The sequence below is a fragment of the Tupaia chinensis genome, unplaced genomic scaffold (assembly GCF_000334495.1).
Source record: "Tupaia chinensis unplaced genomic scaffold, TupChi_1.0 Scaffold000215_1, whole genome shotgun sequence".
Lineage (NCBI taxonomy): Eukaryota > Metazoa > Chordata > Mammalia > Scandentia > Tupaiidae > Tupaia > Tupaia belangeri.
Genome location: NW_006159690.1, coordinates 2,930,181 through 2,955,017, shown reverse-complemented (window position 1 = coordinate 2,955,017; position 24,837 = coordinate 2,930,181). Strand labels below are relative to the sequence as shown.

Genomic DNA, 24,837 nt, shown 5'->3' with positions numbered 1-24,837 from the left:
TTACATAGCTGATCTTCAGATTTTCATTTACATGGAAGAAAGTTTAACTTGAAACAAAATACTTTTGTCTTTCCCGCTGACTAACTGAAAATGAATGGAAAAGAAGATGATTAAAATAGTGTGGTTTGGGGCCAGCATATGGCATAGTGGCTAAGTCGTTGGACTCCCACGTGGCTGACCGTGGTTCAAGTCCCAGACTCAGTGGCTTAAAACTCATGATGCACACGTGTGTGCATGCCCAAGATCTCTGGAGGAAAATGGAGGAGAAGAGATTGTGGTGTGGCCATTCCCGCCGGGGGTGATTTCTCACTTTCTCTCTCACTGTGTCTGTCTGTCTCTCTCCAGTGAGCACATGCGTCATATGGCAAAAACCTCTACCAGGAAAAAAAAAAAAAAAAAAACCAGATGCCAGGAAAAAAAAAAAAAAAAAAAACCAGATGGTATGGTTTTCATTAGTTTGTTTTCCCTCTAATAAGTGAGTAATGGGAAGGCAGACAAAGGCTTGGCGAGCACGTGCTGACAGTGGGGCCAGTGAGGCTTATGTGCTCATTATTCTTTCTCTTCAGTCTCCGCTTCCAATGATAGCACTTCACGTCACTTTTCATCCTATTATAAGAGCCCTTTTACATTTTGGGGCATACATAAAAACTTTATTATATGCTTTTACTATCATAGCCAGATCATTTATTTCCTGTAACTCATCTTGTGAAATAGAATGTATGGTCACATTCATTGGATTCACAAAGCATTTGGCAATTAATGAAATTTTTTCACTTTTTAAGACACACTATCTAAAGAACTCAAAATTCTAGATTATAACAACCCATTTTACAGATACATAAATCAAGGGCCAAATTTTCAAATGATATTTAAACTATGTATTAACATGTAGTGGGTAGAAAAAATAATATACTGCCAAAATGGTATTCATATTTCAAAAGCTAACGTGTGCTAGCCAAGTTTTCTGTTATGGATATTATCATACAGTTGTGAATTTCTTACTATAAATTTTCATTTCCTGTACATTGCTTAAGTGTTATATAGATTTAATTCCTATTATTTTAAAACACATTTAATTAAAAACAATCTACAAGTAAATTCATAAAAAGAAAAACTTCTGTTAGGACAAAATACTACTACTATTGTCATTAGACTTTGGGTTCTTGATACAAAATCAGATCTCTCCACATTTTTATTTATTTTTCTGAGTAGAAAATTCAATGGCTATCTTCATATTTTTTAAATGAGTAAGATAAACCAAAAGTGTACAGGATTTTGAAGAATTTATTGACTATTACATTTTCAAAACTTACCTGTAATTTTATCTTGACTTACTATTCATAAGTGAATTGTGCTTAGATTTCCACTAAAGTAATAGGACCACACATTAAAAACATCATTTATATTGTAATAATAAAGTATATAGCATGAACATAATATGTAAATACATATAAATGAAACAAATTATTCAAATACATCAATAAATTGATTAGCATTTAGTTGATTAATAAATTACAGACTAAGTCTGAAATAATTCTTTTTGTCATAGTTCCAAGTAGAGTTATTTAAGATATAAGGGAATACACACAATAATAAATCCATTCTTGTCTTTCATTCAGAGGCATCACATGCTGACAAACCTGCATATGAAAATAGAAAAACGTTTACTATTCTTTTCTCAAATTTTATTTTTGGATAGTTTTTCAATAGAACAATATTCCTAGGCCTTGTGTAAAAAATATCCCTTTGCAGATAAAATGCTATAGTATTTGTCCTTGGGAGGGACTGGCAATCTATGATCTGAGGTCTAACAGGACAGTTCACTCTGAACCCTACCCTCATATCGTAGCTGTTAGTTGGTGTGTGTGTGAATGTGCATAAAGAACAGTGGTGGGAAGTAAAGTGAGAAAGCAAGCCTATAGGTCCAAGACTCGAACTGTGATAGGCCACATGTGAGTCCAGTGCCTCAACCACCATGCCACCTGCTGGCCCTAGGGATATTATCTTAATTTTGCATTTACAGTGGGATAAATGGGATAAAGAGGTCAAGTGAACTTGCCATGGTCACTCAGTCAAACAGGAACAGAACTAGATTTGAACCAAAGTCTCCTGTCTCTGAGTACAGAATAATAATGATATGCATATCATACTTGAAATAATTTGTCACTTTATTTCATATCTATATGTTTATCATAATGTTAGTAGCAAAAATTTCTTTTAAAAGGCTCTAATTAGAAAATAATGTATTTCTGAGGCAAGCAGGTAGTGTGATGGTTAAAGGCACTGGATTCCCCCATGACAACCACAGTTCAAGTCCTGAACCTGGTAGCTTGCTTTCTCACTTTCCCTTTCTCTCTCTCTGTCTGATCAAACTGGAGAATAATAATAATAAATAAAGTTAAATAAAATATTTTAAAAAGAAAATAATGAATTACCATGGTAGATTTTGGTGCCACTTCTACTGCAAATATGTTGAGTCCTCTGTTGTTTACACAGTTTTTACTTAGTTCATTATTGATGTGAATGATCACTTTATTATCTGACTACAAATAAGAAAGATATCATAAGTTGCTAGTCCTTTTAAAAATACAGACAAATATCAATGCCAGAATAAGCCTTAAAATTCTATTTTAATATCATATAGACCACTACAAATCCATACAACTTGGCTCTTTCTTTCAATTTTGTGTCTGTGACTTTAATTCATTCTCTTTCCAACCTGCCCTCAATTATATAAACTTTTTCTTCTAAATGCAAATTGGATTTCCCCTTTAATCTTCATTCCCAGGCCTTTTAGACACTATCTCAGCCTTGGCTTGTCATACCAGTAGTCTGTATTTCTTTCATTTTATCTCTAATCTTTCTACCCTCCATTCAATCTGATATTGCCTTTCAACAAATATGCCTAAAACATCCCTTTAATTGTGTTACTCATTCACTCATTCAATAAACCTATACTTATTTTGCATCAAGTGTTATGCCAGGCACTAGTTTAGGGCCTAGGGACAATGAAATAAAAGATACAATTCCCTTGGGGACCAGCAGATGGTGTAATGGTTATATCACTGGACTCCCAGGTATTCAAACTCAGTTCAAGTCCTGGGCTCAGGCAGGTTAAAACTCACTCTGGGTGTGTGTGTGTGCATGCCCAAGATCCCAAAAGGAGAATGTAGAAAAGGGATTGTGGGGTGACTCCTTGCTTTCTGTCTTTGTCTCTCTGTCTTTCTAGTGAGGGTACATGCCCTATTTCAAAAATCTCTCCAAAAAATGTGTGTGTGTGTGTGTGTGTGTGTGTGTGTGTGTATGTGTGTGTGTATTATATATAGTATATGTATATATACACAATTCCTGACTACAATGAATCAGCTCACTGTCTAGGGGAGATGGACAAATAAAATAACATTTACAAAATATTTTGCTAAGTCTTACAATAGAAGTATTCAAAGGGATCTACAGAAAGAGGAAATGAACACAATTAGCTCAGATTGGGTTTCAAGGAAGACTTTTTCAGCTTTAAAACAGAGGGCAGAGAAAGAAATGCAGAATCTTAGGACTAACCCTCCAATGTCCTATGGTACATTTGAAGATCACTGTCTACATTTGAAGATCAAGTCTAAATTCTGTTTTGTTTTTCAAGGAAGGTATATTACCTAGATACATTCTATCTAGATTATTTACTTTCCTAATATTCCTCCAAACAAAGTTATTCTAATATTCCTCCTCTGCAAAAGATATTCTCACCCTTTGTTCAGTACTCTGTAGAGACCCTCCCCCATGTCTCTCCTTTCATTGTTACCCTGCTTCTAAAGGCTGTGTCTACATATCTAAATCCAAGTCACTCTTCAATGTTCACATCCTACACCACAGTATCCTTCCCTCTCATCACACATCTTTTCCTGATTTCTATAGTCCAGATTAACAGCTCAAAAGAATCAGAATAAAACTCCTATTATACACATAAATAGTACTATATTATTTAACATTTAATTATTCTCTGATCTCATTTGAGAGTACTGATTTTTATCTTTCCAACTAGTTCATAAACTCAGTGGAAGTAAAGACCATGTATTACACTGTCTGGTGGCCCCTACTGTGACTAAAAATGTTAGTTACATAATATGTAATCACACTGACTCAAAACTCTCAAAACTCAGCCATACTTTAAGTACTTTAAGAAATTTATAGCAGGAATAAAAATAATGTCTTGCCCAGAAACTAAAAGAAATATGCCAACAGCACTAAGCACCCAGCCATTTTGTGCAAGCATTCATGAAAATTTATAATTTCTGAGAAATGGGTATATCTGACTTTAAGAATTTACACATGTATCCTCTTGACCTGTAATATGCATAGTAGCAGGGAAAATGGCCAAAGCTAAAAAAAGTTAGCTTGATAAAAGTAGGTCCTGGACAGCAGAGTTCATTTAGTTACATAAAATGTTGACAATTTATAGACTCTCTCATTGCAAAGTAGTTGGAAAAGTTGGGCTAAATTTATTACTTATAATATTTATTTAAAATACAATGTCTATTGTTTGAAATAACTGTATACACGCAGCCTTTTAGTAATAAATGAAATAAAACACTTTGTATCCAGATTTTGCTCTACCTTCACTGATCTCCAAATATTTAACTTTCATAATACCTTAGGAAAAAAACAATGATTTCAAGCCTTTTAAAGAAAAAGTCACATTAAAATGATCATGCCCAGTTTGAGTTGGAAACCTGAAGAGAAATAATGACTTTTGATTATAAACATTATTAATGTGATGGGACATTTATGACGATGTAAAAATAGAGTAATAAAGATGATGTAACGTATTAGTAAGCTTCGTAGCGAAACCAGGAGAACCATCTCATAACTGATACCTTGTTTTCAATAACTGACGTTATCCAGGTGTCACGATTATGAGTGTGTACAATTATATTTTCATAGCCATCCATTACTTTGGCATCGCCCTTGTTAAGGACAGATTTACAAATGGCCTTCTCAAGTTGCCCACTGCATGCCTCCATATGGACAGCTTTAATTCTTGGCTTACATTTTTCCGCATAGATATCGATGACAAATGGACATGCCTGATATGGAAGAAAAAGAAAATCTTGTTTTAGACTTTTGATTTAAGAAGATGTACTACATTTCCTAACTTGGCCTTCTGATGTACTTTTAGAAAAAAATGTTAGTGTTCTGAACTGAGTAATAACAAAGAATAATATCCTTTTGAGTGTTTACATGATAATGTTCACAGAAAAGGAAAGAAAACTATAACCTCTAGAAAATCAATATGCCTCCTTAAAGCCATAATACCATCCCTCCTTCTAGTTCAACGCTAACTAATACTATATTATTTCACTTCCTTTCCTATCTTTAGAGCTACAGAAGGAATTCATCAAAAGGATCTAAAGAAATTATGACGTGTATAATTGAAACTTAATGGACATAAAACACTGAAAAGAATTTAATATAGAAAAATGAATTCACAATTCAAGTGTAATCTTTAAAAACACTTTTAAAATCTGAGATCTAAAAAATGTTTCCTGCATTTAGCACTAAGTTTTCCCCAGGTCTACCTTCAGTCTTCACCATAGCCAGCCATGTACTACGCACAATAGCCTTCGCCTCTCTATCCAGTCCAGCCTCCCATTCTCTATGCTCCACCTACACGGATGTTCACAGCCCAGTGCAAACGAAGCTTATCCCTACTGTCAGTCAGCATCTTTGTATGTGGCGTTCTCTCCACTCAGAGATTTGTCCCATGAGTACCTCGTCCTTCTTCAGGTTCAAGCTTGAGTGACACCTTGCAGAGAGCACTGTTCTGGTCCCAATTTCCCTCACTCTCATCTTTGCCCCCTACTCCATTTCTCGATGGCAGCCTCTAGCTTGTTTCTTTCAAAATTGACATGATTTTACTAATTTTCCATTTAATTAATCATTCTCTTTCATGAAATACAAATTCCATGAGAACAGACTTTTTTTTAAAATTATATTTATTGTTCCTCTTTCTAACAGATTTATCACAAAGTAGGTACTCAATATATTTTGTTAAATAAGTGAATAAATTCACATACATCGATGGTTACCTTCTGGAGGGATAAAAGATAAAGTCTGAAGTTGATTTAGTAGAATAGCAACAGAAATTTTTGTTTTAAAATATGCTAATGACTCCAATCTTTGGCAGTAAGAATGTTACCTTTTGAAGAGAGTTAATAGAATAAAAAAATCAGCAGGCTAAAAAGCAGAAGATTGATTTTTGTCACTCACCACTTCTCAGGCTTAGTTTCTTCATTAAAAAAGCCGAAATAAATAACCTGTATTCTGCCAAAGAGTTGTGGAAATATCTAATAAGGTAATGTTTGTAAAAATGTTCCACAATGTAGAATTTTAAAAAATTATTTATAACAGCTATAATAATGACTATGAGTTTTTTGAGGTAATTTTTTTTCAGGATCAAATAGATTCTGATAATATTTTATCATTTTTTTAAAAGTCTGGATATTTCAGCTAAAGAGTATCAGTTTAAAAATGCACTGAAAGGGGCCAGCAGGTGGCGTGGTGGTTAAGGGTGTTTGACTCATACATGGCTGACCGCAGTTCAAGACCCAGACCTGATGGCTTGCTTTCTCACTTTCTCTCCCTCTCCTTCTCTCTCTCTCTCTCTTTCTCTCTGTCCCTCTCTGGTTAAATATAAATAAATAAATAAATAAATAAATAAATAAATAAATAAATAAAGTAAAAATAAAATTAAAAAATGAATAAGCATGCACTGAAAGTAAAACATCTTTAAAAAGCCTGGTTAAAAAGCATGTTCTCTGGGGACCAGCAGATGGTGTAATGGCTATGTCACTGGACTTCCATGTAGTTGACTGCGGTTCGAATCCTGGACCCCATGGCTTAAACTCACGCTGTGCGCGTGTGCGTGCATGCCCAAGATCCCAAGAGGAGAATGGAGGAGAAGGGATTGCGGTGTGGCCATGCCCCCGGGGGGTGATTTCTCACTTTCTATCTTTCTGGTGAGCTCATGCACCCTATAGCAAAAACCTCTCCCCTCCACAAAAAAAGCATGTTTTCTGAAATTTTTAAAGTAAAATCTTACACATCTAAAAAAGCCACTCTTTAGTTTTATTTTTTATTCTATTCATGGGCTTCATGTTTTATTTACTTAGTCTCTTTATCCTATTTAATTATTTTAGAATGCATACAACAAACTAGAAAGCTATTAATTGTAAAATTATTAATAATATATAAGTAATACAGAGGGGGGCAACTGTGATAATGAAACCTTGATTATGAGAGGCTACTTAAGTTTTAGCATGATATTTAGTTCTCAGCTACCTATTAGTCAAAATAAAAGGTTTTTTTTTTTTTTTTTCCTTTAGTTTGCTATAGGATGTGCACACTCATTGGGGAAAAAGAGAGAGGGAGAGAAAGAGGGAGAAATCACCTCCTAGATGCTGCAATCCCTTCTTCTCTATTCTCCTTTTGGGATTTGGAGCATGCATGCAAATGTACCCCATATGATTTTCAAGCCACCATATCCAGGACTCAAACTGCTTGTCCATGTGGGTGGGATCTAGCTGCCTTAACCTCCATGCCACCTACTGGTCCCCCAAAAAAGTATTTTTACATAGGAAGATACTTCAAAAAATTCTAAGAGAAATAAAGCATGGGTTTATTTTGGTGCCCACAGTATATATGAAATCTATGCGTAGTCCTTTCATAATTTGCATTTTCCATGAACTTGTTATTATTTTAAAAATCTTTCCTAGAGGTCATGTGTGCTCACCAGAGTGAGCCAGAGAGAGAGAGAGAGAAGTCATCCCCCTCCTGGTGGGGGGCTGTCATGCCACAACCCCTTCTCTACTTCTCTGCCTTCTCCAATCTGTCATTAATCTGGGCACACATTCACCCATCACAGCATGCTTTCCCAAGCTGCCAGGCGTAGAACTCAAACCACAGGTCACCACCCAGTCATAAGTCAGCCCCCACATAACTTTTTAAAGATCCCTTGTAGCTTATAAAATCTAAAATATAAGTAAAATTTTCCCAGATCTCAATCCTCGAAGGAATTTATACAATGAGATTCTTTTTAGAAACAAGGGGGCCTAGCAGGTGGCGTGGTAGTAGGGCACTGGACTCCCACATGACTAACCGTGGTTCAAGTCCTGGACCTGGCAGCTTTCTTTCTTTCTTTTTTTTTCAATAATTTTTAATAATTATTTATTTTATTTTATTTTATTTATTCATTCATTTATTTTTTAATTTGACCAGAGAGAGACAGAGGGTGAGAGTGAGAGAGAGAGGAAGTGAGAAAGCAAGTCATCAGATTCAGGACTTAAACCCTGGTCAGCCATGTGGGAGTGTCCAGCGCCTTAACCACCACACCACCTGCTGGTCGTTGGCAGCTTGCTTTCTCACTTTCCCTCTCTTTCTTTCTCTGGTGGGTACACATGCCCTAAAACAAATTTTACAATAGATAATAATAATAAATAAAATAATTTTAAAAAGGAAGAAGTGAGGAAAAAGGGAAAATTAAACGCATAAGTTTTATTTATATCAACATTCAATAAAAGAGCAACAATGATATTGTTAATGATAATGCTGTATGTATGAGAACAATAAAGCAGTAAAGAACTTATGTTGCTCTTTTGACAGAGAATCTGCCTTTACAGGTTGACATAAGGAATGTATAATCTATAATAATTTAAAAACTTGAATTAGAAAGTTTAATAAGAAAAAATAGAGTAAATAAGACTGGTTGTGCCTGATTCTGGAGAAAAGAAAAACAAAAAAGACAATTTGAGAGTAAGTTATAGAGACCTCACTAAAATGAACTCTACTGTACTGGTTTATTAAGACCAAATAATGAGATTTCTAACAATCCTAAATATTTTCCCAAATCCTAACCTGTAACTCAGTTATTCCTTGTAATATAGTATCTATCAGTTTAATAGGAAGGTTCTACTTCCAGATAAGATTTACTACAACTTCTACACTATATGTGATCAAATTATTTCTCATATGGACATTACATGACTTATGTAATATATGATTTGAGAAATTATCAAAGAAATAGCAAAGGTTCTCAAATCCCTATGGGCAAAAGTTTCCACAAATACATTCGACCAAATTAGAATAGGGCGCATAGGATTACAGATCGAGTCTTCATAGATTATCACATACATTTATTTTATTTTGATTTTTTAAGAATTACATATTTATTGGGACCAGCAGTTGGCATAATGGCTATGCTGCTGGACTCCCATGTAGTCTACTGCGTTTCAAGTCCTGGACCCAGTGATTCACGCCGAGCACGTGTGTGTGTGCATGCCCAAGATCCCGAAAGGATAATGGAGGGGAAGGGACTGTGGCATGGCCATCCCCCAGGGGGGTGATTTCTCGCTTTCTGTCTCTCTGTCTCTCTCTGTCTTTCTGGTAAGGACATGTGCCCTATAGAAAAAAAGAAAAAAGGAAAAGAAAAGAATTACATATTTATTTATTATTATTATTATTCAATTTGACCAGAGAGAAAGAGAGGGAGAGTGTGAAAGGAAGCAGCCAGGTTCAGGACTTGAACTATGGTTGGCTATGTGGGAGTTCATTCAGCACCTTAACCACCACACCAACTGCCGACCCCCTTATTTATTTATTTTTACAAACATGAAAATGTTATATCATGCTCTAAGTATATAAACTCATGGACATAGCATTCACGGTTCAAGGAAATATTGCCTGTAATAGCCTATACCTTAATTTTTTGTGTTCTTTGCAAAATGTAGGTTTTAGTTCTTTTCTTTCTTTCTCTATTTATTCTAATTTATTTATTTATTTGTTTGCTTATGTAGATAAATTTTTGCTATAGGATGCATGTACTCACCACAGAGACAGAGAAACAGAAAGCGAGAAATCACCCCCCAGAAGGGATGGCCATGCTGCAATCCCTTCTTCTCCATTCTTCTCTTTTGGACATGCACACACACACACCTGACATGAATTTTAAGCCACCTATTTCAGGACTCAAACCAAGGTTGACTACTTGGGAACCCACTGATATAACCATTATGCCATCTGCTGGTTCCTATTCTAATTTATTTTTTACATTCGATCATTGGGTATTATTGCAGGATACCAAATGGATTTTCCCATCATCAGTACACTACATATCAGTCCAGTCAAAGACATTACCATATACATTAAAATCATCAGATTTCGGAACCAGCAGTTGGAGTAATGGCTATGTCGTTGGACTCCCATGTAGTCAACTACTGTTTAAGTCCCAGACCCGGTGACTTAAACTCATGCTGGGCGCATGTGCGTGTGTGCCCAAGATCCTGAGAGGAGAATAGAGAAGAAGGGATTGCATGTGGCCATCCTTCCCTAGGGGTGATTTCTTGCTTTCTGTCTCTCTGTCTCTCTGGTGAGTGCACAAGCCCTATAGCAAAAACCTCTCCAAAATAAAATAAAATAAAATAAAAAACATCATCAGATTTCTTTCTATTTGGGTCCCTTAAATGTTTTGGTTCTTTCTTCTTCCCCTCGATTCCCTCCTTCTCACTACCCCCATTCTCCACCCTCCTCCCACACTGTCTCCAGTATCACCATTGCTCTCCATACTTTTATACCTTCCAATCATTCAGTTTCTGCCATAGAGTGCCAACAGTCAGTATATATTGAGTACCGAAGCTGTGGTGAAAAGGGAACTCTCTTACACTGTTGATGGGAATGTAAATTAGTCCAGTCACAGTGGAGAACAATATGGAGATTCCTCAGAGACCTACAAATATGACTATGATATGATCCAGCAATTCCACTCCTGGGTATCTACCCGAAGGATAGGAAAACTCAGTCCAAAAAACACTTGCATATCCATGTTTACTGTTTTATCAATTGCTAAGACATGTAACCAATCCAAATGTCTGCAAGCAGACAAATGGTTAGAAAAAGTGCTTTACATATACACTATAAAATACAACTCAGCCATAAAAAAAAAAAGACTCTGGCATTTGATAGAAAGTGAAGAAACATGGAAGATTTACTGCTAAATGAAGCAAGCCTATATCTTATTTTAATAGGCAAGTAGCTTCCTTGCCTCCACGTAATTGTAAGTATCAACTAAATCAGTCAAAACATCTTAGATTTTATACAAACTCTTTCAATCAAATGTTACCACATTTATAAATCTCTATTGCTAATGGAAATCACCTCAAATTTTTATACCAGTTAATTAATTATAAATTGTTAACTTTTCTTTCTTGAATTACCATCTGCCAGTGTAACATTCTCAATACCACTCTATAACCCTTGTCAAATGAGGAGAATCTCCACACTATGATCCTATAAACCAAGAACTATCCATGCCCAAAACAGAAATACCAAACTCTGACTTCATATTATTTTTATGGGTCTTATGTTAAAACATAAAAAGGTTAACTCTATCAGGCTTGATATATTATAAGTAGCCTAATCTCTTTTGTAAGAGCTATATCTTTATCAGAAGCCAAACTGTTCAAATGATTAAACCATGGCTCTCTCTGAGGCATATCAAATTACCAAAATAAAAAGTAAAATATATAAACTAATAATATGCTTTTAGAGTAATTGACTTTAAAAAATAATACAGAAAAAGGTTATTTTTTATTTTCACTTTCTCAGAAGCTCTTTAAAAGTGAATCAATTCATTATTTCACTCCTAAGATAACTGCTACCATAAAGGAAGGCACTCAAAGTAAAAAAATTTTAAAAAACTATAGAAGTTAATATAATATGTGATAGAAACTATAGAAATACTTTTAAAAATACTTTAAAAAAAATCCATGGAGAAGTTCAACCACTCCATCATAGAAACTCAAAAACTGGCCTGCAAAATTCTGAAAAGAAACATCAGAACCAACAGTTAGATTGTAAGAATCATGAGAACAAGATCTGGAAAAAGTCAGACTGACCACCTGACACTAAATAAAATCCTCTATGAAACAACTCCTTCCAATAGAAATAAACTGTCTATAATACAACATTAACCACTGGAGGAAACTTGTCTAGAATAATGAAGGATGTGGTCAGTCCATGCTTTATCCGTAACTAAATTAACCTGGAAGAACTGTAAAAGTGGAACATGAGACTATGTTCTAAAAGACCTCTAGAGCATTTCCAAACTGACTTCATACAGTTGTCTCTTCCTCTACAGTTTACGAATACGTTCGATTAAAATAACACATTCATTTTTAGGATGGGTCAAAACATTTCCCTGTTGAAAGGCCACATTACCATGACTACCTAGGACATTCCAAATTATTGATCATGTAATAGGGGCACATTTAATTGGAATAATTATTAATGAATTTGCATTACATAAGGCTCTACTTCTTACTTAAAAATATTTTTGTCTTTACCATTCTCAAACCACAGGAAGAATGCAAAAGGTATTAATAGAATTGGGAAGGGAGAGCCTTTAAAGAACTTAAAGCATAGTCCACAGAATTAAGCACTAACCACAAGAACCTTTAAACAAGTAGATGAAGTAACACACTTCTTCCCAAGATCATTTGAATAAAACTTTACCATAAGTTACATTCTTTGCAGATTCTTGAATTTGTAGCTTTCCTCTAGTGATTTAAGGTTGTATACTTGGTTTTTTTTTTTGGGGGGGGGAGAGGTTTTTCGCTATAGAGTGCGTGCACTTGCCAGACAGACAGAGAGAGACAGAAAGTGAGAAATCACCCCCCGGGGGGATGGTCACGCCGCAATCCCTTCTCCTCCATTCTCCTCTCGGGATCTTGGGCATGCATGCACACGTGCCCGGCGTGAGTTTTAAGCCACCAGGTTCGGGACGCGAACCGCGGTCAACTACGTGGGAGTCCAGCGACATAGCCATTATGCTAACTGCTGGTTCCCAAGGTTGTATACTTCTGACTTGGCCTATTATGTTCTTCTTATTATGAAGAATGACTTGCCCATGTTGAGAATTTAAGGAAAATGTGCTCAAACTACCAGACATACAACATTATTTGTCACAACACCTAGAGACAAGATACCTATAGTTTCACTAAGAGTGATTAATTACATCTCTTGTGGAGCTCCTATGTAGAAATCATAGTATTTAATGCCAGCCCAGAATCAATTTTAGTTATTCTCTACAGCTACTGAGCCATTCTACAGGTATTATTCCCCAACAGCCTCAATGAGTTGTATATTTTCACATGTACTCCAAAAGTATAAACCCCTTCTGGAAAAAGACTCTTGAAGATAATGGAATTATACCACTCCAAGCGGTCGTCCAAGAAAATGATTCCTCATGTTGGCTGAAATAGTAATTAAGATAGCTTATGCCCCAGGGTCACAATAAACCACTTTATGTTTATTAACCCAAGCAGTTTAATTAATTATATAATTTAAAAGTCTTAGATTTTCTTTTGACCAACCTGAGAGGAGTCTGCCCCAATGCTAGGACTTCAGGCAGTACCTGATTAATGATATAAGTAAAACAATCTACAACTAATTATAAGAGGTAATTACAAGAGGTTAAAGAAGGAAGACTCAGGGAGTCTTGAGACTTGTTTGCCTGGCCACAGCTGGAAACTCTAATGATTTTAGAATGCCTTCCGGTCACTTCTTCTAATACTTCTGACTAGCCATGTTTGTCTCAGGGTTTTTTAAACTGCTGCCCAGAGGTTTAAAATGCTTTTGTATGGGGGCCAGCATGTGCCATAGTGGTTAAGGCACTGGACTCCCACATTGTTAACTGTAGTTCAAGCACCAGAACAGGAGGAACCAGCGAGGACCCAGTGGCTTAAGACTCATGCCAGGCACATGTGTGTGTGTACCCAAAATCCAGAGAGGAGACTAAAGAAGGGATTGAGGCATGGCCATCCCCACAAGAGGGGGAGATTTCTTGCTTTCTGCCTCTCTATCTCTCTCTGTCTTTCCAACGAGCACATGTGCCCTGTAGCAAAAATTTCTAAAAAAAAACAAAAAAAAAGCTTCTGTATAGTCACTGTCTAAACAGATAATTTTATATGATTCAAAGAGAAAACCAGGATGAAACCATGATCAACGTACAAATTGAAATCAGATCTCCACAAATAAAACTTCCAAGAGAATCAACAACAATGTCTGAGTCAATCTTTGATGGTTTCTTCTACAGTGTTAGCTGGATGAAAATCCAAAGGGGAAACAGAATAAAAACTTTCTCACAAACTTTGGAAAATATGGTTATTCTGTTTCATGGCGATATTACCCATAAGAGCAAGTTTTAAACCTATTCAGTTGATCAGAAACAACCATCAGAACTGGTTTTAAATCTGTTTGATCAGAAACAACTCCATTTCAATGAACATACTTCTACAAAGCAACCAGTATCAGTTTCTCACATTTGGAAGTCAGGAGACCAGTGATGGATTTATATCAATAAATGCAGGGGCCAGCAGGTGGCATGGTGGTTAAGGTACTGGACTCCCACATGGCCAACTGTGATTCAAGTTTTGGACCTGGCAGCTTGAAAATCATGCCAGGTATATGTGTGTGTGCACCCAAAACTCCCACAGGAGAACTGAGGAGAAGGGATTGTGCAATGGCCATCCTCTCTCAGGAGGGTGATTTCTCACTTTCCCTCTCGCTGCCTCTCTCTCTGTCTCACCAGCAAGCACATGCACAAAAACGAAACGAACAAACAAAAACTTAAAAAAAAAAAAAAAACATCAATAAATACACTGTTAAGTGACAACCACTCACCATTCTCACCTGAGTGAGTAACCATGTTTCTCCAAATGTTGTCAAATCACTGATGCCACTAAAAGCCAGATCGTATCTGAAACCCATACCACTCTCAGGTCTTAGTAAATAAAATGAGCATTCTGCCCTGAAAGGAGAAACTATGCCTGATCAGTATAGCTCTCCTTTACAGTAACCAATGAATTCAACTTTGTCTTTTTCATTTCAATTATTGACTGTGGTCTCATCATCCTTTGTCTCTTTCCACTCTCTCTATTTTTTTTTTTTACCTTTCAAATTTTAAATGATGTAAATATATTACTTATTCAATAAATAAAATGTTATTTCAGAAATGCTTCTTGTCTGTGGTTTTAGAAGTAAATCACATCAGTAAACGCTATAAAGAGTCTTAAACTGCTTTTAATTAATTTCTCGATTAAGTGAAAACATGTAGCAGAATTGGTATTATTCAGAATTAAATACTAAATTTATACTCTGGTTAAAATGTGTAATTCAAGGCCAGCCCCATAGCACAGCAGTTAAGTGCTGTGTGGAAAGCCCACCCTACATGGTCAACCATGGTTCAGTGTCGGCATGCCCCAAATCCTCACAGAATGGAGAAATGGAGAAGGGATTGTGACATGACCATGATGCATTGGGGGTGTGGGGGATAGCTTCTTTCTCTGTTTCTTTGTCTCTCTCTGGCAAGTGCATGTACCCTTTGGCAATTAAACAAAATGAATGTTAAGGTTAAAGTAGGATATAAAAAGTTACTAGGCCAGTCTAGTGGTTAAGGGAGCCAGACCCCATGTGACCAGCCATATGGTTTGAGTCACATCCCCAGAAGATGGCTTGAAAAACATTCCAGGTGCATGTCCCAATCTCAACAGGATGAAGAAATGGAGGAGAAGGGATTGCAGCATAATCACATCCCATTAGGAGATGCTTTCTCTCCCTCCTTCTCTCTCTCTCTCTGGCACACGACACAACCTCTGAAAATTAAAATGAAGTTACAACTATTTATCACCTCCAAATTCTAAAATATGACAAAAAATGCATAGAGAACTCTGAGAAAACAGGTTTATGAGAGATACTGAATGATTTAAAAATAGGAATTAAACCAAAGTCTCAATGCAGATAATACTTCAAATTTGTGAATGCTAATGTTACCCTCTTAAGTCAACTCATGTATGGAAAAGGACAGATACTACTTTTAATTTTGAGAGTATAAACAAACATGTCATTATCTAACATATGGTGTGAAACTAAAACTTTTAAATTCTACATTTTAAACCTGACACATAAATATAGAATTTGGGAAGTAAGGCCTGTGCCAGCAGGTGGCATGGAGATTAAGGCACTGTACCACACATGGCCTGGTGTTTGAGTCCCAGACCTGGTAGCCTGAAAATCACGCTTGGCATATGTGCATGCACACTCAAAACCTCAAGAGGAAACTAGAGGAGAAGGGACTGTGGTGTAGCCTCCCACCAGGGTGGTGGTGGGGTGACACTTGACTTTCTCTCTCTCTCGGTCTCTCTCAGGCAAGCATATAGGCTATATAGCAAAAACTGAAAAAAAAAAAAAAAGGGCTTTGTTTTTTATTATCTCTTGGTTTATTTCAAGTCTTCCTCAGCTTCTACACCTTTCATGTTAATAATAATGATGACAGCTGATATATACACAATACTTTGTATGAGCCAGCCATTGTGCCAAGTGTTTTACAAATATCAACCCTTTAGGAAGTACCTTTACAACAAGATCAGCATTCTAAGTTCTCATAAGGACACATTTCCTTTATTTTAAGGAAACCTTTATTCTGTTAGACCATTTTCCCAATATAAATTAACTTTAATAACATAAACACCAACTCCAGGACCAGCAAGCAAGTGGTGTGGTGGTTAAGGCGCTAGACATTCCCACATGGCTGACCACGGTTCAAGTCCTGAACCTGGTGGCTTGCTTTCTCACTTTCTCTCTCTCTCTCTCTCTCTGGTCAAATTAAAATAAATGCATGAATAAATGAAATTTAAAAATAATTATTTAAAAATCAATCAATAAATAAACAGCCATCTCTAATTATAAAGTATGCTTTTTTTAATTATATACTTTTCCTCCATGTCATATGCTTGAACTTTTTCATCTCTGATTGATTTATATATATTGGCAGTAACTAAATTTCATGTAAGAGTAGGAATTTGCATATATTAGCAGTATATGCTATATGCTATTGCACCCAGGATTCGTGCATACACTATACAGAAGTTCAAGGATTTGAGTGCTCAACACAAAAGTCACATGTTGGAAAAATGTTCATTGAGTAAAATATAATATGTGCTAATTCCACTGCAAAACTTAAAGAATGCTTTACCTCTGTCAACTCCAGAGCTTTATTGTATCCCATTGAATGCAGAGTTACCCAAAGGTCACGAGGATCTCCTTCTCGATCATTGGCTTCCATTAGATTCAGATCCATAAATCCTTGTCTTGTTAGTTCATTTTTCTTTGTATCAAAATTCTCTGTTAAAAAAAATTCTTTCTCATATAATTTTAAAGTCTGTACATTTAATAAAATGTATATTATATGTTATTATTCACAAATACTCATTTTAAAGGAGGCCTTATAAACCTGTAAGCAATTCAAAAATAGCATAAGAAGGGCCAGCAGATGGCATGATTGTTAAGGTGCTAGACTCCCACATGGTAAACTTCACAGTTCGAATCCTGGATCTGGTGGTTTGAAAATCACACCAGGTGCATGTGCATATGTGCCCAAAATCCCAAGAGGAGAATGGAGGAGAATAGACAAATAGGTCAATAGAACAGAATTGAGAGCCCAGAAACAGACCCACACAATACACTAAATTGATTTTTAAAGAAAATTTTGCCACAGTGTGTATGTACTCACCAGAAAGAGACAGAGAGAGTAAGAGAGGGGGAGTAAGGAAGCACTTTCCATGCTGCATCCCTTCTCCTCTCTCTTTCCTTCCTTTTGGGATTTGGGGTATGTTTTTACAACCAACTAGGTCCAGGACTCAAACCATGCAGTCTGTCATGGGGCATTCATCTGCCTTAACCACTACAGCGAACTAGCCCTCAACTAATATTTGACAAAGGAAAAAAGGAAAAAATGCAATTTAATGGGAAAAGGATAATCTTTTTTTTTTTTTTTAGAGGTTTTTGTTATAAGGCGCGTGAGCTTGCCAGAAAGACAGAGAGAGACAGAAAGCAAGAAATCACCCCCCAGGGGGGATGGCCACACCGCAATCCCTTCTCCTCCATTCTCCTCTTGGGATCTTGGGCACACATGCACCTGTGCCCAGCATGAGTTTAAGCCACCAGGTCTGGGACTCAAACCATAGTCAACTACACAGGAGTCCAGCAACATAGCCATTATGCCACCTGCTGGTCCCAGGATAATCTTGTTAGTAAATGGTGCTCAAACAATTGGATAGCTACATACAAAAAAGTAAACCTAGTCACAAACCTTATACCCTTCACAAAAATTAATTCAAAAGGAGTCACAGACTCAAATGAAAATATAAAAGTATAAAACTTTTTAAAGAAAATATAGAGAAAAAAATCTAGGCAGCTTTCAGTTTAGTGATGAAGTTGTGGATACATCAAAAGTACACAAACCAGGGAACCAGCAGTTAGCGTAATGGCTATGTCGCTGGACTCCCACGTAGTCGACCGCGGTTTGCATCCCGGACCAGGTGGCTTAAAACTCACGCCGGGCGCGTGTGCATGCGTGACCAAGATCCCGAAAGGAGAATGGAGGAGAAGGGATTGCAGCGTGACCATCCCCCCTGGGGGGGTGATTTCTCGCTTTCTGTCTCTCTGTCTCTCTCTGTCTGTCTGGCGAGCGCACGTGCCCTATAGCAAAAATCTCTCCAAAAAAAAAAAAAAAATAGTACACAAACCAAAATCATGATCTATTAGGAAAAAATAAAAGATAAGTGGGACTTCATTAAAATTAAAAACTTAGACTAGCTGGTGGCATGGTGGTTAAGGCACCTGGATCCCACATGACCAGCTGGGTGGTTTGAGTCCCAGACCCAGTAACTTAAAAAACATGCTGAGCATATGTGTGTGTACAAGCCCAAAATCTTGAAAGGAGAAATGGAGCAGAAAAGGATTGTGATGAGGTCATCCCTCACAGGGGGCACTTTTCTTATTTTCTTTCTCTCTGTCTCTCTAGTGAGTGCATATGCCCTCTAGCAAATTTCTAAAAAAAAAAAAAAATTAAAAATTGTAATCTTTGAAAGATATTGTTAAGAAAATGAAAAGACAAGCCATAGATTGGTAGAATAAACAAAATACACATGTGTTAAAATAACTGTATTAGAAATATACAAAGAATTTTTAAAACTCAACAAAAAACAAACATCCCAATTAAAAAGTGGGCAAATGATCTAAGCAGATACCTCACCAAAGATGATACACAGATGGTAAATAAACATATGAAAAGAGATTAATGGCATATGTTATTAGGGAATTGCAAATTAAAACAATAATGAGAGGGGCCAGCAGGTGGTGTAGTGGTTACAACACCAGAGTCCTACATGGTTGACTGCTATTCAAGTTCCAGACCCAATGGTTTGAAAATCACGCCTGGCACATGTGCATGTGTGCCCACAATCCCAAGAGGAGAATGGAAGATAAGGGATTGTAGCATGGCCATGCTCCAGAGGAGTGATTTCTCACTTTCCCTCTCACTGTCTCTCTGCTTCTCTCCGGTGAGCGCACACGCCCTATGGCCAAAACTTTAAAAAGCAAAACAAAACAAAAATAATAATGATAGACCCTATACATCTGTTAGAGTGACTAAAACCCAAAGAACCGAGAATACCAAATGCTGATGAGAATGTGATGAAATGCAAAATGGTACTGACACTTTGTAGTCTGGCAACTCTTTCAAGGCTAAAAAGTCTCATTCAATTCAGCAATTGTTGAATTGAAATGAGTTGAAAACTTCCATCTGCACAAAACCCTGCACGTTAGTGTTTGCAGCAGCTATATATATAATTGCTCCAAACTAGAAGTCACCAAAATGTCCTTCAATAGGTGAATAGATAAACGGTGGTCCATTCATACAACGGAACATTATTCAGCAATAAAGAAAAATGGGTTATCAAGCTATAGATACTCTGAAAGAGACAAAACTGCTGAGGAAAGGTCAGTGGTTGCCAGGGGTTTGGCAGGATAAGTAGATAGATGAATAGATGGAGCACAGGAGATTTTTAGGGTAGTGTAACTACAGGATATAACGTGACAATGGTAGATACATAACGTTTCTATTTGTCAAAACCCATAGAACTGTACAACACAAGAATGAACCCTAATATAAACTATGAAATTTAATTAATAATAATGTATCAATATTGGCTTAGCAATTTAAACAATTGTACCGTACTAATGCAAGATGTTAATAATACAGCAAACTTTGGGTGGTAAAGGATATATGGGAGGTCTCTATATTTTCTACTACGTTTTTCTGTCCCCCTAAATAAAGTCTATTAACAAACAAATTAAAAATAAAGACAGAGGATTATCTTGAAAAGACTTTGAAGGAAGAAAAAGAGACTGATCACAGAATACTTGGTAGGCAGGGCTGAATTGAGAAGGTTTATGTGTGACTAGTGTGCTGGGCATTTGCTTTTCAACAATTTGAGTAGCTAACATGTAAATATTTTCTCAAAAATATTTAAAGCCATACTGTTTCTGCTGTTATAGAGTCACAAAAAAATTATACAAAATTATAAGAAATATTTTGAACATTATCTTTAAAATTCAGTATTTTGAGATTTTGAAAGTTATTAACTGTCAAGAACTATGGAGTATGAGCAGAACTTTTTTTTTGATATGTAAAGTTATTGTGGAAAAATGTAAAAATTAATAAATTAATTAATTTAAAAAATTAAATTAAAAGAACTATAAAAGAGTCTTACAGACAAATAATGTATTTTCTTACTATTTGAGAGGAAGGATGAGTTAAATATTACATATAAAAAAAAAAACAAGCATTTCACAAACTAAAACGCTCCCATTTCTTTTAATTGCCAGAAGGCATATACACTTGCCAGACAGAGATGTAGAAACAGAGAAAGAGAGACAGAGAGGGACAGAACACACCCCAATGGAGCACGGTCATACTGTAATGCCGTCTCCATTTCTCCATCCTTTCGGGATTTTGGCACACAAGCACATGTTCCTGGCATGTTTTCCAAGCTGCTAGGGTAAGGATTCGAACTGCGGTCAGCCACGTGAGATCCAGTTCCCTTAACCATTGAGCTACAGGGCTGAGCCAAAAAATGCTCCCATTTCTTTGCAGAATTATTATTGAGTAGTTGAAAAAGTCATAATGCATTTTTGCACAGAAAAATATGTCATGACCTTCCTGATGAACCAATAATAATGGTGAGGGAAATATTACCCCTAAATATTTTAAAGAATTATTTATTTGATTTTATTCACTATTATCATTTTTTTAAAATTTGCTATAGGGCACATGTACTCATGAGAGAGAGAGAGGGAAAGTGAGAAAGCAAGTAATCAGGTTCAGAACACAAACCATGGTTGGCCATGTGGGTGTCCAACACCCTAACCACCATGCTACCTGCTGGCTTCCCAAATTGTTTTTTTGTTTCTGTTTGTTTATTTCTTCCACAACAGAGAGTGAGAGACTGGGAAAGAGAGAGAGAAAGAGACAGGTAACCCCAACAGGGTTTTCACACCGTGGCTGACCTGAAGCCTCAGCCAACCTGAACAGCAGGCACGTGCATGCACAGCTGACATGGGCAAACCTCTGCAGGTGAGCCCAGGACCTTCCCATGTGGTGAGTCCAGCACTGTAGAGCATTGCATTACCACTGCACTAAGAGCTGGTCCTCCCCCAAAATCATCTTTTAAGTCAATCATTCTTGGACACTTTTTGATAGTTTTTAATATTCTGGAGCCTGATTTCCTGAGTTTGAAAACTGAAAATTTGTATGTAACATTGGTCAAGTTACTTAACCTCTTTGATTCTATTGCCTTATTGTAAAATGAGAATAATAATGGTATTACCTCACAGAGTTGATATATAGAAATACTTAGATAAGCACCTGGCATATGGTAAGCTTTCAAAAAATGCTAGCTATTGGGACCAGCAGTTAGCATAATGGCTATGTCGCTGGGCTCCCATGTAGTCGACCACAGTTCGAGTCCTGGACCTGGCGGCTTAAACTCACGCCAGGTGCGTGTGCATGTGTGCCCAAGATCCCAAGAGGAGAATGGAGGAGAAGGGATTGCGGTGTGGCCATCTCCCCTGGTGGGGGTGATTTCTCGCTTTCTATATCTCTGTCTCTCTCTGTCTTTCTGGTGAGTGCACACACCCTGTAGCAAAAACCTCTACCAAAAAAAAAAAAAAATGCTAGCTATCAACACTGCTAATTTAATTAAATTATTAAAATAGAATTTTATTTATCAACAAGTTAACTACATAAAAATCCTAATTATGATTCACACTTATAGAATGTGCTCTAGTCAACAAATAGAGAATCAAAGTATTATATCACTAAAGTTATAAGATGATTACATGTTCTTATGGGTAATAATCTATATATTATATATAATATATATTATCAATATTATTAGTCAAAGTTTAATATTATGACTCAATATATATTTTGGGAGCTAGCCCCATAGCACAGAGGTTAAGCTCTGTGTGTAGCTGGATCCCACATAGACTACCACAGTTTGCATCCTGGACGAGAAGGTTTGAAAAACATGCCAGATGGGGACCAGCAGATGGCATAATGGTTACGTCGCTGGACCCCTATGTCGTGGACTGTGGTTTGAGTCCCAAACCCAGTGGCTTAAAATTCACACCAGGCATATGTATGTGCATGCCCAAAATCCCAAGAGGAGAATGAAGGAAAAGGGATTGTAAAGTGTCCATCTCCCCTGGGCAGCGATTTCTCACTTTCTGTCTCTCTGTCTCTCCTGTAAGTACACATGTCCTATAGCAAAAATCTCTCTACATAAAAAAAAAATAAAAGAAAGAGAGAAAGAAAAGAAAAGAAAGACATGCCAGGTATATGTATGTGAGTCCCCAAATCCTAATGGGATGCAGAAATGGAGGTGTGGACACACCTCAATGAGGGCTTCTTTCTCAGGACCAGCAGATGGCATAACGGTTACTTTGCTGGACTCCCATGTAGTTGATTGCAGTTAGAGTCCCAGACCTAAGCTTAAAACTCATGCCGGGTGCATGTGCATGCGTGCCCAAAATCCCAAGAGGAGAATGGAGAAAGGATTGTAGGGGATGATTTCTTGCTTCCTGACTCTGTCTCTCCATCAAGTGTACATTTCCTATAGCAAAAATCTCTCTGAAAGGGGAGGGGAGTTCTTTCTCGCTCTCGGGCAAACACATGCACCTTCTGCAACATATCTATGTACATCTCTTGTAATTGACTATATTATTTAAATTTTCATTAAAAAGAGACATACTAAAAAATCCTTCATAATAATATTACATTTCTATCCTATTTGCTATTTGGATGAACTGATGTATCAAGGCTCACTAACTGTGCAAACTTAGACCATTTGAAGATCCAAGAGACAGCATACGTGAATTCATATCTCCTGACTACATTCTGATATCCCAGACTTCTTGTTATGTCATCTATTGCTTTTTCCCCCAAAAAAAGTATTTCATTTATCTTTATTTATTTATTTTTACTTTTATTTGACCAGAGAGGGACAGAATGAGAGAGAAAGAGGGAAAGTGAGAAAGTAAGCTGCCAGGTCTGAGACTCGAACTACAATCGGACATGTGGGACTCCAGTGCCTTAACCATCACACCACCTGCCAACCATGGCTATTGCTTTTTGGCTTTCCCCATTGAACCTGTAGTCCTGGGCTTCAATATGAGGCCCTATTCTCTTCCCAGACTCCTTCTAAGAGACATCTGACTTTGCTTCATTCTTGTGATTTTCCTCATCTACCTTGGCATTTTGGGCCTTAATGCCTCCATGGATGGACTTTCTTAATTCAATTCAAATACAAAAAAGTTTAAAATTTCTTAACAAGTATAAGCAACTTCCTGGAAACCTCTTAATTTTTTAGTAAAAAGCACTCATTAGATCTTTGCTGCCCTCTTCTGGTCACAGTTCGTGGCTCTTAACCACTTCAAGCCCAGTGGTATCAAGAGCTAGGACAAAGTTTATCTTCTAAGCCCCAAAGTGTATAGGCTAAAATTACGAAAGTATAATTAAATCATTTATAAGTTCCTATAGTTTTAGTATTATACAAATATCAGTTTAAGTAAAATAAGTTTTCTTTTAACTTTTTATGATATGAAAACAATGCTACCTCCCTTAAACTGTCTTAAATGCTGTAATAATACATAGAGGAAAAGTTTCACCTCTTACTTCCCAGAGATTAAAGGCTGAGATAAATAAATGAATAAATAAATAAATATTTCTCATACATTAAGAAAAAGAAAAGTGCTTACCTCTGCAGACGGCCCAAGCATCTTCATCACATTTCTCACCACTTGTTCTCAATTCAAAAAAATTATACTCTTCAAGACTAAGAAGACCATTTCCATCTAAATCAATTACTTCAAATATATCTGATAAAGTTGACCTAAAATTATAAAAATCTAAATGTATTTGCCTCTAAGGTAACAGAAGGTTTCTAGGAGAATAATTTTTCAAAGGAATTAATAACATGGCATTGAGCAATTTTTGTTAACTATAAGATATATCTAAATGCAGTTTTGGTTCAGTCTAGGATCACATGAGGCAAAAAGCTTGTAAAGCCACCACAGAGTCCTACATGGTTGACTGCTATTCAAGTTCCAGACCCAATGGTTTGAAAATCACGCCTGGCACATGTGCATGTGTGCCCACAATCCCAAGAGGAGAATGGAAGATAAGGGATTGTAGCATGGCCATGCTCCAGAGGAGTGATTTCTCACTTTCCCTCTCACTGTCTCTCTGCTTCTCTCCGGTGAGCGCACACGCCCTATGGCCAAAACTTTAAAAAGCAAAACAAAACAAAAATAATAATGATAGACCCTATACATCTGTTAGAGTGACTAAAACCCAAAGAACCGAGAATACCAAATGCTGATGAGAATGTGGTA

General features: G+C 36.7%; 1 protein-coding gene across 1 annotated transcript in view; it reads right to left on the bottom strand.

Annotated features, from left to right (window-relative positions):
- Positions 1 to 1,321: 1,321 nt before the first annotated feature.
- Positions 1,322 to 24,837, bottom strand: part of EFCAB7 (EF-hand calcium binding domain 7) — a 71,412-nt gene continuing 47,896 nt past the window's right edge. Inside the window, exons 11-14 of the mRNA XM_014587485.2 lie at positions 17,075 to 17,223; positions 4,869 to 5,078; positions 2,436 to 2,543; positions 1,322 to 1,640 (exon numbers count right to left, since the gene is read on the bottom strand). Of these exons, the coding sequence (XP_014442971.1) occupies positions 1,566 to 1,640; positions 2,436 to 2,543; positions 4,869 to 5,078; positions 17,075 to 17,223 (542 nt within the window). The 3' untranslated portion in view covers positions 1,322 to 1,565. The remainder of the gene's footprint in view (positions 1,641 to 2,435; positions 2,544 to 4,868; positions 5,079 to 17,074; positions 17,224 to 24,837) is intronic.